This window comes from Callorhinchus milii, unplaced genomic scaffold (assembly GCF_018977255.1).
Source record: "Callorhinchus milii isolate IMCB2004 unplaced genomic scaffold, IMCB_Cmil_1.0 Scaffold7, whole genome shotgun sequence".
In the NCBI taxonomy this organism is placed as follows: domain Eukaryota; kingdom Metazoa; phylum Chordata; class Chondrichthyes; order Chimaeriformes; family Callorhinchidae; genus Callorhinchus; species Callorhinchus milii.
This window is the reverse complement of record NW_024704748.1, coordinates 7,353,367-7,367,077: the sequence shown is the minus strand read 5'-3', so window position 1 is coordinate 7,367,077 and position 13,711 is coordinate 7,353,367. Positions and strand designations below refer to the sequence as shown.

Sequence of the window (13,711 nt, the reverse complement as noted above, 5' to 3'; positions counted from 1 at the left end):
ACACGAGCTTCAGAGTTCTGGATGATCTGCAGCTTGTGGAGGGAAGAGTACGCAAGGCCGACAAGGAGGGGATTTCTGTAGTCGAGCCTTGAGGTGACAAATGTGTGTATGAGGGTTTCGGCAGCCTGAGGAGTGAGGCAGTGGCGGAGTCGGGCAATGTTGCGGAGGTGGGGGAAGGCAGAGTGGGCCATGGCATGGATATTGATAGGGAGAGATTGACGATGTCGGAGAATAGAGGGGCGAGGAGGTGGAGCTGAGCTGGGAGGTAAGGAGAGGGGTGGGGATGGGGTCAAGGGAGCGTGCGTTTCATGCTGGATATGGTGGTGAAGGGGAGACAGGTTCGAAGGTGTGGAGGGAGGGATGGGTATGGGTCAGAGTGTGGGGGAGTGGCAGTTGGGAGGGCGGAGGCATCTGATCAGATCCCCTCGATTTTGGACTTGAGGAAATCCAGCATCTCCTCGCAGTCAAGAGTTTGAGGAGAGAATGGGCTAGGCGTGGGAGGGTGGATGGAGGAGCCCGGTAGTGGTGGAGGATAGCAGCCTGGGGTTGTCCTTCGCCTCCAAGATTATCTTGGAGTAGAAGGATGAATTAGCGGAGGCGAGGGCGGAACGGTATGTTTTGATGTGATCCAGCCAGATCTGCCGGTGGACTGTTAGATCAGATTCGAGCCAGATGCATTCAGCGGCCCGCACCTGACCTTAGAGGGAGCGGAGGGCTGGTGTGCCAGGGTGAGCTTCGTGAGCAGGAGGCGGTTCGGGAAGCGAGGAGGGCAAGGGCATCAAGTGGTGGAAAGGAAGTTGCGGAGGAGAGTGACCGAGGAGGATAAATCAGTGCGGGAGGCAGGCCAGAGCGGGAGGCGTTCAGATGACTCCAGGGCAGAGAGGGATTGGGCGGAATTTTTTTTCTAGGGGCGGTAGGAGATGGAGGTGGGTTGGGTGGCAGTGGGGGGGAGAGGGATTGGAGGAGTTAAAGGAGATGAAATGGTGATCAGAGATGGCTTTGCCTGTGATTGTGCGGTCCGAGACACTGAGGCCCGGTGTGATCACCAGGTCAAGTGGGGGTCCATGAACGTGGTTGGCAGAGTGGATGTGGAGGGAGAGGTTAGAGGAGCGGAGAGAGGAGAAGTCCGAGGAGATGGAGTAGGAGGTTCAAGTCGCCGAGAATGAGGAGGCGTTCAGAACAGAGGCAGAAGGAAGCTGGGAGGATGGAGACGTCAGAGATGAAGGTGGAGGAGGTTTGGAGGGTGGTAGATGAGGAGGATTTTGAGGGAAAGATGAGAATATATGGTGTTCGAATGAGGGGAATTACACAAATTACACAGTCACTCCACTTTACAGTGTGTCCTGTGAAGCGCTTTGAGACGCCTTGAAGACGTGATAATGCGCTGTATCAAATGCAAGGATCATTATTAAAAAAAAATTATTTCCAATTAAATTTACTCTGCAGAATCGAAGCTGAGACAAACATTAAAAGGTAAAGAACGTTAGTTTTTTCCTACATCGATTGTGGCTCAGTCGCTCTCTCGCCTCCCGAGTCAGAAGGTTGTGGGTTTAAGCCCCCACACAGACACATGCACAGACACACACACACACACGGGCACACACACGGACACATACACATGCACACACGTATTGGGGAAATCATATAGTCTAAACCGACGTCCCAGCGCAGTGCCGGGGAGAGAGAGAGAGAGCGCTGTATTGTCAGAGATGCCGTCCTTCGGATGAGACGTTAAACCTCACTCCCTTCCTCCCTCCCGTCGGTTCCCTGTTCAGGGCGGATGTTAAAGATCTCCCGCGGCGCTGTCCAGAAAAGAGAAGGGAGTTTGTCTCTCTCTCTCACAGTGTCTGGCTGACAGATAAAAATCACTCATTCGCTTCGCGGCTGTTTGTGGGGACGTGGCTGTGTGCAAAACGAAACGCACAGTCACTACACTTCGCGGAGAAAATCCCGCAAAACGCTTTTAGACGTCCTCCCTCCCTCCCGATGTGATAAGGGTTCTAAATTCTGCCTTTAATAACATTTCAGAAATTGAAGAACATAACAAAGGTGAGAATATAAGTATTTTACAATGTGGCGAAAAAGAGAGGGAAGTTTCCCTCTCTCTCCCGATGTCCTGGCCAACAGTCCCCCAGGTAAAATCGGGTAGCTCTGGTAAGAGCACTCGCCTCGCAAGCGAGAGGACCTGGGTTCGATTCCCGGACGGGTCAGGGCAAAATGTTGGGCAAGTTTGCTAGCTCCACGCACACACATGCCTCTGTTTGCGGAGCTTTAATTAGGAACCTGGTTGTTAGTCAATTGGCGTATCGCTTGTCTAGGTTTAATAAGCCCTCCCACCCAAAAAAAATAATTTGGTCACTCAATCCACGACTGTTTGTGGGATACTGCTCTGCGCAATTGGCTGCCGCGTTTTGCCCATCTGCTAATCAATCGACTAACAAGCAATATTCCTACTTACTACAGTAAACAGAGGCATGTGTGTGTGTTGAGTAAGAAAACTTGCCCAATGTTTCGCCCTGACACGCCCGGGAATCGAACCCAGGTCCTCTCGCTTGCGAGACGAGTGCTTTAACCACTATGCTAAAATAGCTGCATTCTCCGTGAGGTGGAGATTTTAACGTTAAAACAATTTTTTCTTTTCTTAACCCACAGCGAAGCTATTTTCGAAGTCAACCGACCATCCGAAAAAGTTTCCAGGTTTGAGAAATCTCTCTCTCTCTGTGTATAAAATTAAAATAAAATACCTATATCACATAAAGAATGCTAGACAAACAGCGGAGGACTTGCCAGACAGCGCTCTCGATGGCAAGCTATGCGGTTTTAGCTGCTCACACTGCAGCAGTTATCCCTAACACACACTATGGGCTTCCCACCCAAGCCTTGGCTCTTGCCAAACTGCGCCTAATACACTCCTGAATTAGGTAAGCTGGGTGCGTCCCTCCAGGAAGAGAGTGCGCATTTCATTCCAAGAATCTATCTCTGGGATTTCCATGTGTCTCGGTGGGTTGCATAAAATTCTCAATTTGGCTGAGAGACTCTTAAGCACAATAATGGGTTTCTGTGTGTGTCTAACCCAAAAAATGTTGTTTGATGATGATAATAATAATACTTGCATTTGATATAGCGCCTTATCACATCTTCGAGACGTCTCAAAGCGCTTCACAGGATATACTGTAAATTGAAGTGACTGTGTATTTTGTGGGCGAAACACGGCAGCCAATTGTGCACAGCAGCGTCCCACAAACAGTCGTGTATTGAGTGACCACGTTATTATTATTTTTTAAGGGATTATTACTCCCCAAAAAGCGATCCACCAATCGACTAACAACCAGGTTCCTACTTACTGCTAGGTAAACAGATGCATGTATGTGGAGTAAGGAAACTTGCCAAACATTTCGCCCTGACCCGTCTGAAAAGCGAACCCAGAACCTCTCGCTTGCGAGGCGAGTGCTCTAACCACTAAACTACAGGACTCCACAATGTTGATGATGTTGTTGTTTTTCCATAACGTTAAGTATTTGAAGCTGGACAATAATAATAATAATAATCCTTGCATTTAATATAGCGCCTCATCACATCTTCGAGACGTCTCAAAGCGCTTTAGAAGGATACACTGCAAAGTGAATTGACTATATTTTGTGGGCAAAATGTGTGATATCTAACTTTAAGCAATTGCGTTAAAAATAACAGACAAAAAACATTTTTTCATTTTTCAGATCAGAAACTTATGAGAGAAAAACGACAAAACACAGGTCAGACGACAAATCGGAATCAAATCGTTTATTACCAGTTATCGTGTCTCAGTCTGTGTCTCAGTTGCTCACTCTCTTGCCTCTGAGTCAGAAGGTTGTGGGTTCAAATCCCCCCCCCCCACACACACACACGTCAGGGACTCAGAACTCATATAGTCTAAGCTGACGCTCCAGTGCAGCACTGGGTGGAGGAAGAGAGAGAGAGAGAGCGCCATGTTGTCGGAGACGCTGTTCGTTTAGACGTTAAACAACAACAACAACAACAAAATTACATTTATAGTGGACCTCACTCCCTCCTTCCACTTCTGTGCCCTGTTCAGGGCGGACGTTACAAAGATCTCCCGCGGCGCTGTTGGGAAAAGAGAAGGGAGTTTCTCTCGCTCTCTCTCCCAGTGTCCTGACTGACAATCCCAGATAAAATTGCTCGCTTGCTTCATGGCCTCGCCCCACCCTACCTCTCCAACCTCCTAACCCCCTATCAACCCGCCTGCTCCCTCCGCTCAGCCGACTCCGGTCTGCTCCACGTCCCCCGCCCCACCATTGGCGGGAGAGCCTTCAGCCACTCTGCTTCCAACCTCTGGAATTCCATCCCCCAGTCACTCCACCTCGCCCCCTCCTTAGCCTCCTTCAAGTCCAGCCTCAAGACCCTCCTCTTCTACCATGCCATTGGCCACCTCCCCTCCCTTCTCCCCCCAAACCCAGCTCGGGTGTGAAATGCTGTACTCTGTCCAGCGCCTTGGGACGTCCTCCGGACTTGAAAGGCGCAATACAAATGTAATCTTGTTGTTGTTGTTTGTGGGGCGTCGCTGTGAGCAAATCGGCTGCCGTGGTTCGCCAACAAAAGCACACACAGTTGCCACACTTTGCAGTAAATCCAGTGAAACACTTAGTATAACATTTTGATCATATGACAGCAATATTAATTGCGATTGTTTATTGCTTATCCCTAACAACAGAATCCACTAATGAAGAAGACCTCGGTCAGAATTCCTTCAATTCCATAAAAAAAATTCCTTCAAAAAATATATAATAATAATAATTTGGTCGCAATTGGCTGCCGTGTTTCGCCCACAAAATATACAGTCACTATACAGGGTATCCTGTGGAGTGCTTTGACGCATTTCGAAGACTTGAAAAAGGGTTATATAGAATGCAAGGATTATTATTTTTATTAAATTTTGTCATTGTTTGTCTTTTCGGACAGAACCGATTTATGAAAATCCTGGTCAGTTTAATTACGTCATTATTCAAATTATATAACTAGTGTATTATTGACATGATTATATTATAATTGTAATGCGGAGTTCTGTAGCTCAGTAGTTAGAGCACTCACTTTGCAAGCGAGAGGACCTGGGTTTGATTCCCGGGCAGGTCAGAGCGAAACCTTGGTCAAGTTCCTTAACTGCACACACACACGCCTCTGTTTACAAACAGTAAGTAGGAACCCGCTTGTTAGTCGATTGACAAATAAAAATTATTTGATCACTCAATCCACGACAGCTTGTGGGACACTGCTGTGCGCAATTGGCTGTTGTGTTTTGCCCGGAAAATATGCAGTCAATCCACTTTACAGTGTATTCCGTGAAGTGCTTTGAGACGTCTCAAAGACGTGATAAGGCGCTATATCAAAAGCAAGGATTATTATTATTCATAGTTCCCCTGCCCCCAGTCGAAAACGTGTTAATGCGAAAATCTAATTATTTCTAAAAAAAAATCTCCTTTTCCACTTAAGAACTAACTATGCTGAAAGAAAATCTAAACTCAACAGGTCAGTGTCACAAAATCCTGGTTCTCACCTTCAAAGCCCTCCACAACCTTGCTCCACCCTACCTTTGTGACCTCCAAATCCCCTACCAACCAGTCCGTCCCTCCGACCGGCCTGCTTCACGTCCCCCAGCCAGCCCAGCCCCATCATTGGCGGTCGGGCTTTCAGACTCTCTGCCCCCAACCTCTGAAACTCCATCCCACATTCCCTCCCCTCCTTTGCCTCCTTCTGGACCCATCTCAGGACCCTCCTTCGACCGTGCCTTCAGTCACCCTCCTCCCCCCACCTTCCCCGCCTCCACCCCTTATGACTCCAAACCCCAGCTTGGGTCCAAATCCCCAACTGTCCAGCGCCTTGCAAAGTCCTCCTGACGTGAAAGGCGCTATACAAATGGAATTTGTTGTTGATGATGATGTTTCTGAAAAACTAGTTATCACTTGAAACAAAACGTGCATCAATCGTATGTATACAGTCATTCCACTTTACAGTATATTCTGTGAAGCGCTTTGAGACGTCTCAAAGACATAAGGCTCTGTATCAAATGCAAGGGTTATTATTACTATATTACTTATTGTTTGTCAACAGAAGATTTATTGTTCCGCAAAGACAATGGTAAGGCGAATAAATTGGAATGTTTGCCCATGTGCTAAGTAGACATCTCAAACCACTTCACAGGATATACTGTTAAGTGGAGTGATTGTATATGTATTCATGCACAGAAGCGTGCATGAATTTCACCCTCAGGTAAAATTGCTCGCTCGCTTCACGGCTGTTTGCGGGGAAGTCGCTGTGCACAGAGCAAAACGCACAGTCACTACATTTCACGGTGAAAAAATCCCATGAAGCACTTTGAGACTTCCTCCCTCGCAACGTGATAAGGCGCCATATCGAACGCGAGAATTATTATCGTTATTATTTTCCAAAAGCTCCTCAAATATGACATCTGAACTGTATGGAGTCCTGCAGCTCAGTGGTTAGAGCACTCACCTCGCGATCAAGAGGACCTGGGTTCGATTCCCGGGCGGATCAGGGCAAATTGTTGGGGAAGTTTCCTTACTCCACACACAGATACACGCCTCTGTTTACCTAGCAGTAAGTAGGAACCCAGTTGTTAGTCGATTGGCAGATCACTTTTTCGGGGGTAATAATCTCTTAAAAAATTATAATAATTTGATCCCTCAATCCACGACTGTTTGTGGGACACTGCGGTGCGCAATTGGCTGCTGTGTTTCGCCCGCAAAATATACAGTCAATTCATTTTACAGTATATCCTGTGAAGCGCTTTGAGACGTCTTGAAGACGTGATAAGGCGCTATATCGAATACAAGGATTATTATTATTTTGTTTTGTTTTTCTTCCCTAGAAAATCTTGCTCTGCGTAGAATGCTGGAGTCAGTTGGTGAGTAAAGATCCTGATCTGAATGATTGATGGATTGATTGGTTGATGGATTGATTGACACACACAGAAGTGGCCTGTTACTTTAAGATGCAATTAAGACGTGATATATTTTTGTTCCATAAACAACAGAAAAGAAACTCATTCAGAACCAGAAGGGTAATAACCCCCTCCCCCCCACCAGATAATCTCACTTGCTCGCTTTACGTCGCTGTGTGCCAAACTGGGCTTTCCCGCAAGATGCACAGTCACTACACTTCATGGTGAAAATCTCGTGAAGCGCTTTGAGACTTCCTCCCACCTGACGTGATAAGGCGCTGTGTCAAATGAAAGGATTATTATTACATGTTGCCATTATTATATAATATTACAGTGTGCATTCCTGTAACTTAGTGGTTAGAGCACTTGCCTCGCAAAGCGAGAGGACCCAGGTTCGATTCCCAGGCAGGCGCCTTAGGCAAGTTTCCTTACTCCACACACATGCCTCTTTTCACCGAGCCTTGAGTAGGAACCTGGTTGTTAGTCGATTGGCAGATCGTTTTTCCAGGGCTAATAATCCCTTCAAAATAAATAAATAGATGAATAATAAATAGGTCACTCAGTCTACGACTGTTTATGGGTTGCTGCTGAGTGAAATTGGCTGCTGTGTTTCACCCACATAATACAGTCACAGTATATCCTTTGAAGCGCTTTGAGACGTCTCGAAGACATGATAAGGCGCTATATCAAATTCAAGGATTATTATTAATTTATTACCATTATTGTTATTAGATATGGAAGAATGTCTCAAACATTATGGTAAAGGACACAGCTTTCTCCCCACTCTCTCTCCTTCTCCCCTCTCTCTCTATCCTTCTCTCTCTCCGTCTCTCTCTCTGTCTGTCTGTCTCCCCCACACCAGGCTCCCGTGAGTTTAGAATTGAGACGTCTTGAAGACGTGATAAGGCGCTGTACCAAATGCAAGAATTATTATTAATCTTGTAATTATTTGTCGATTGTTTTACCTCTCAGATGAACAAAATAAGATGGACACGGGTAAAATTATAATTTAAATTATTATTAATAATAATTATTATTATTGTCATTGAATTGTTACTTTATTTTACTTGGATCATTTTTCTTCAGAGACGGATGTCCTTATTCAACAGAGCAGTGAGTTGAAACCATTTCTTTTTCAATAATGAATGCTATTTTTTAATTCATCCATTCGCTAAATATCAAAATGTTCAACATCGCCAAGAAAAACTGTTTATACAGAGACAGAGTGAGTGAGAGAGAGAGACACACACAGACACCGTCAGAGAGAGATAAAGAGACCAAGAGAGACATAGAAGGACAGACTGAGACAAAGAGACAGATTGACAGAGACACACAGAAAGGAGGACAGAGAGACACAGAGTGAGACGGACCGAGAGAAAGAGGAATTATTATTAATATGCGATTAATTTTTCTCCCTCAGTGAAAAAAATCATTCAAAAAGACAACGGTAAGAACTTAAGTAGGAATGATATTATTTATATCGACTGAAAACGAATATAATAATAATCCTTGCTTTTGATACAGCACCCTATCACACTTCAAAGAATTGTTTTGCATGTGTATATGTGTGTGAGAGAGAGTTTCGTGTGTGCATGTATTATTTGTACTATTATTCATTTATTGCCTATTTTTTCAGAAATTGGGCAACTGAAACAAATTATCGAATCAAAAGGTCAGAAAGCAAAACAAAAACAAGAGATTGGAATAATTATTATTATTAAATAATATAACACAGTAAAAGCTTGTGTTTTTGTTCTCAGAATCTGAAGCTTTTTATCGAAATCAAGAACTTAGCGGTAAAGCAGTTTAAACGGTGTCAATTTTCCTTGCAGTTATTCCATCCAGATAAAATCCTCGTCACCCTAATAATAATAATAATAATGATAATCCTTGCATTTGATACAGCACCTGATCATGTCTTCGAGACATCTCAAAGCGCTTCACAGGATACACAGTAAAGTGAATTGACTATACATTTTGTGGGCAAAACACGGCAACCAATTGCAAGCACAGTGTCCCACAAACGGTCGTGAATTGAGTGACCAAATTATTATTGTTATTTTTTTGAGGGATTGTTATTAGCCCCAGAGAAGTGATCCGCCAATTGACTAACAACTGGGTTCCTACTTACTGCTAGGTAAACAGAGGTGTGTTGAGTAAGGAAAAGTGCCCAACATTTCACCCTGCCCGGGAATCGAACCCAGGTCCTCTCGTGTGTCTGGCGAGTTCTCTAACTACTGAGCTACTTCACATTTGACACACCGCCTTATCACGTCAGGTGAGAGGAGATGATAAGGTGTTGGGTCGACTGCAAGGATTATTTTTATTGTTATTTCTTTCTTTCTCTTTCTGCAGAGAAATTACTATTTGAAACAAATCAAGGTCCGTTTTCTTCTTAATCTATTTTCCTGTGATTTATCGAAACCTTTTACACTTTGTTGATGTTGTTTATTATCAGAATTGAAAAATGTCACATTAAAGTTAAAAGAAACAGGTTAGAAAAATAATCAAACTTCATTTTGGATAAAAACTTGAGTTAAAAAGTTTCAAATTGTCTAGACAAATAGCATGTTAACCTTTTTTTTAAATCATGACATTTATTATTTTAAAAACACAGAGAAAGCACTGGATCAGAAAGAAAAAGGTGAAATTATAAATCATTATTATGATTGGATTCCAATATATTAATCATATTTATTAAAAGTATCAATCGGCATTATTAAAGTTAGTAATAAATAGTATTGTTACTAATTATATCTACAGAACTTGACGAAAGGGATAAAATCAGTGGTAAGTGCTAAAGTATAATTGCTGGATTGAGAAAAAAAAAGCAGAAGTAATTTACCGAGTTACATACAATTTGTTGAACAGCATTAAGTAACATAAAGATCTGTTGGGAAATGAGAAGGGAGTTTCTCTCTCTCTCTTTCTCTCTCCCCCGGTGTCCTGGCTGACAATCCCCCAGATAAAATCGCTCACTCGCTTCACAGCTCTTTGCCGGGCACGTCGCTGGGCGCAAAACGCACAGTCACTACACTTCACGGTGAAAAATCCTTTTCATATTGGAGTGGAGTCCTGTAGCTCAGTGGTTGGAGCACTCGCCTCGCAAGCGAGAGGACTTGGGTTTGATTCCCGGGCGGGTCAGTGCAAAATGTTGGGCAAATTTCCTTACTCCACACACACACACACACACACACACACACACGTGCCCCTGTTTACCAAGCAATAAGGAGCAACCTGGTTGTTAGTCAAATTGGCGGATATCAAACCCAAGGATGATGATTATTATTATTATTATTATATTAGCTGAAGAGGTTCCACAGATTATGAAAGAAAAAGGTGAACAAACAATTATCAAATGATATCAGAATGCGCTGGGATTATTATTATTATTATATTGATGTCAGAGCCTGGCTCAGGTGCCCGCTCTCTCGCTCTCTCGCTTCCGAGTTAGAAGTTTGTGGGTTCGAGCCCCCGCTCTCACACACGCGCATACATCAGGGACTCAAAAGTCATATAGTTTAAGATGACGCTCCAGAGCAAAGCTGGGGGGAGGGAGAGAGAGAGAGAGAGAGAGAGAAAGCGCCTCATTGTCGGAGACGCCGTCCGTCGGATGAGATGTTAAATCTCACTCACACCCTCCCTCCTCATCTGTGCCCTGTTCTGGGCGGTCGATAAAGGCGTTATGGCTATTTTTTAATAACAATTTGCTGCCGCCTTTCGCCCACAAAATTTACAGTCAATTCACTTTACGGTGTATCCTGTGAAGCTCTTTGAGATGTTTCGAAGATATGATAAGGCGCTATAGCAAATGCAAGAATTACTACTATTATTATATGATCATTTTTCAACTGTTATTAATGCTGCAGCAATGTTCTCAGAAGTTAAACGGAGTGGTGAGTTTCACTCACCCAACGACAAACAACAAATGGCATATACACATCGCCTTTCACGTCGAGAGTACAGCCCAAGGCGCTGGACAGTCAGGGATTTGGACCCGAGCTAGGGGTTGGAATCAGGAGGGGGCGAAGGGCAGGAAGGGTGGGGGGCTGAAGGCACGGTCTTGAGACGTTGGTAGGGGGTTAGCCAGTCACAGAGGGATGAGCAAGGCCTTGGAGTGCTTTGAAGGTGAGGACCGCGATTTTGAACTGTATCCTCTGGGGGATGGAGAGCCGGTGGAGCCGGGGAGGGTGGGGATCATGGGGTCATGGAGCCTGGTGTGAGAGGACATGGGCTGCAGAGTTCTGGATGATCTGCAGTTTGTGGAGGGAAGAGTTGGGGAGACCGACAAGCAGGAAGTTGGCTTAGTCGAGCCTAGACGTGATGAACAAAACGTACAGTCACTACACTTCACGTTGAAACAATCCTGTGAAGCGCTTTGAAGCACAAGGATTGTTATTATGGATTAATTTTTATTTCCATGAAGTTTATCTTCAACCTTTTGATTTGTTTACAGAGAAAGAATTAGCCTTAAAGACAGCAGGTATCATCAATTTTTGTAATCAGATTTTATAATGTGATATATGGAGTACTGTAGCTCAACAGCAACAACAAAATTACATTTATAGAGCGCCTTTCACGTTGGGAGGACGTCCCAAAGCTCAGTTGCTTGAGCGCTCGCCTCACAAACAAGGGGACCTGGGTTCGATTCCTGGATGGTTCAGGGCGAAACCTTAGGCAAGTTTCCTTACTCCACACGCACACACACACACGCCTCTGTTTACCTAGCAGTAAGTAAGAACCCGGTTGTTAGTCGATTGGCAGATCGCTTTTCTGGGGGTAAAATCTCTTCAAAATAAAAATAAATAAATAATAATTTGGTCACTCAGTCCACGACTGTTTGTGAGACACCGCTGTGGCAACTGGCTGCCGTGTTTCGCCCACAAAACACATAGTCGTTACACTTTTTACTGTGTATCCTGTTGCTTTTCCAGCAAGGATTATCCTACTTGTTAGTTAGGGCTTTGGCTTGTATGGTTAACAAGAGCTGAGTGGGATGACTCCCTGCCCCCAGTGACTGGTCTGCCCTTCCAGATCCTGCCGATGAGCCAGGCTGGGCTGTGCTGGCATCAGCAGTGCCCTGGAATACTAGGGTCCCCGCCTGTGTTAACTGACATCAGTCAAAATTGTACACAACTTGGCATGTTGACGAATCTCTCTTTTTTTGGGGTGAACTCAGAACTTAGAATCTGCATGGAAAATGTACAGAATACGGGTAAGAGACAGAGAGTTTCACTCGCGCTCTCGCCTCCGAGTCAGAAGGTTGTGGGAATGAGCACCCCCCTCCCCCCCCCTACACGCGCACACACACACACACACACACACACATGTGGACACGGAACCCGTACACTGTAAGACAACGCTCTAGCTCAGTGCTGGGGTGAGAGAGATGACGCCATCCTTCAGATGAGACGTTAAATAGACTCACACACACACACACATACATATTATCTCAAGCACACACTCACGCCTACATACACTCATGCACAGACTCACTCTCACCCACACACACTCTCAGTCTCTCTTGCCCATATACACACACACACTCGCTCTCTCAAGCCTCCCTCTCTCACCTGGTTCAAAGTCTGTCTGCAAAAAGTTATTGCACTTTCAGTCATCCAAGACATTACACCTCGCTCACTCCCTCCTCGTCTGTGCCCTGTTCAGGGCGGACATTAAAGATCTCCCATGACCCTGTCGGGAAAAGAGAAGAAAGTTTCCCTCTCTCTCTCCCGGTGTCCTGGCCGACAACCCCCCCTGATAAAATCGCTCGCTCGCTTCACGACTGTTCACAGGGACTGTGTCGCTGTGCGCAAAACCAATCGCACAGTCACTACACTTCACGGTGAAAAATACCACAAAGCGCTTTGAAATGAGGCTTATTATCATGAGAATGTTATATGTCAAAGAAATTAATCTGTTCTTGTTGCAAAATAGAGGAAGCCTTTGCTGAGAAAGACAGAGGTAGATTTTAAAGATCTCCCGCGACACAGTTGGTGACCTGACTGACAATCCCCCAGATAAAATCGCTCGCTCGCTTCACGGCTGTTTGTGGGACGTTGCTGTGCGCAATTGGCTGCCTCGTTTCGTCCACAAAATATACAGTCAATTCACTTTACGGTGTAACCTGTGAAGTGCTTTGAGACATCTCGAACACATGATAAACCGCTACATCAAACACCAGGATTATAATTGTTAAAAGGGAAGTGGACAAGCATAAGGGGGAGAGAGATTTGAATGGGATGATATATAGTATGTATAAAAATGATCCTTGCATTTGATATAGCGCCTTATCACGTCTTCGAGAAGTCTCAAAGCGCTTCACAGAATATACTGTCAAGTGAATTGATTGTATATTTTGTGGGCGAAATGCGGCAGCCAATTGCGCACAGCAGCGTCCCACAAACAGTCATGGATTGCGTGACCAAATCCTTATGATCTTTAAATTATTTTTTGGGAGGGATTATTACCTCCGGAAAAGCGATCCATCCGCCAATCGACTAACAACCGGGTTCCTACTTACCGCTAGGTAAACAGAGACGTGCATGTGGAGTAAGGAAACTTGCCCAACGTTTTGCCCTGACCTGCCCGGGAATCGAACCCAGGTCCTCTCGCTTGCGAGGCGAGTGCTCCAACCACTGCGCTACAGGACTCCATTTAAATGGTTATTTTAAACCTTTTCGACTGTGCCTTCAGCCGCCCTCCTCTCTCTGCCTTCTCTCATCCCAACCCTGATTCCCCCCCCGTCCCCCCACCCCC

At 45.0% G+C, this 13,711-nt stretch overlaps 1 protein-coding gene across 1 annotated transcript in view; it reads left to right on the top strand.

Moving 5' to 3' along the window:
* The window catches only part of LOC103182775 (nuclear-pore anchor-like), a 168,099-nt gene that overhangs the window by 151,763 nt on the left and 2,625 nt on the right, over positions 1 to 13,711 (top strand). Inside the window, exons 120-129 of the mRNA XM_042336810.1 lie at positions 1,447 to 1,473; positions 2,029 to 2,049; positions 2,653 to 2,697; positions 3,717 to 3,752; positions 6,881 to 6,916; positions 7,925 to 7,948; positions 8,039 to 8,065; positions 8,373 to 8,399; positions 8,589 to 8,624; positions 11,409 to 11,435. Coding sequence (XP_042192744.1) covers positions 1,447 to 1,473; positions 2,029 to 2,049; positions 2,653 to 2,697; positions 3,717 to 3,752; positions 6,881 to 6,916; positions 7,925 to 7,948; positions 8,039 to 8,065; positions 8,373 to 8,399; positions 8,589 to 8,624; positions 11,409 to 11,435 — 306 coding nt within the window. The remainder of the gene's footprint in view (positions 1 to 1,446; positions 1,474 to 2,028; positions 2,050 to 2,652; positions 2,698 to 3,716; positions 3,753 to 6,880; positions 6,917 to 7,924; positions 7,949 to 8,038; positions 8,066 to 8,372; positions 8,400 to 8,588; positions 8,625 to 11,408; positions 11,436 to 13,711) is intronic.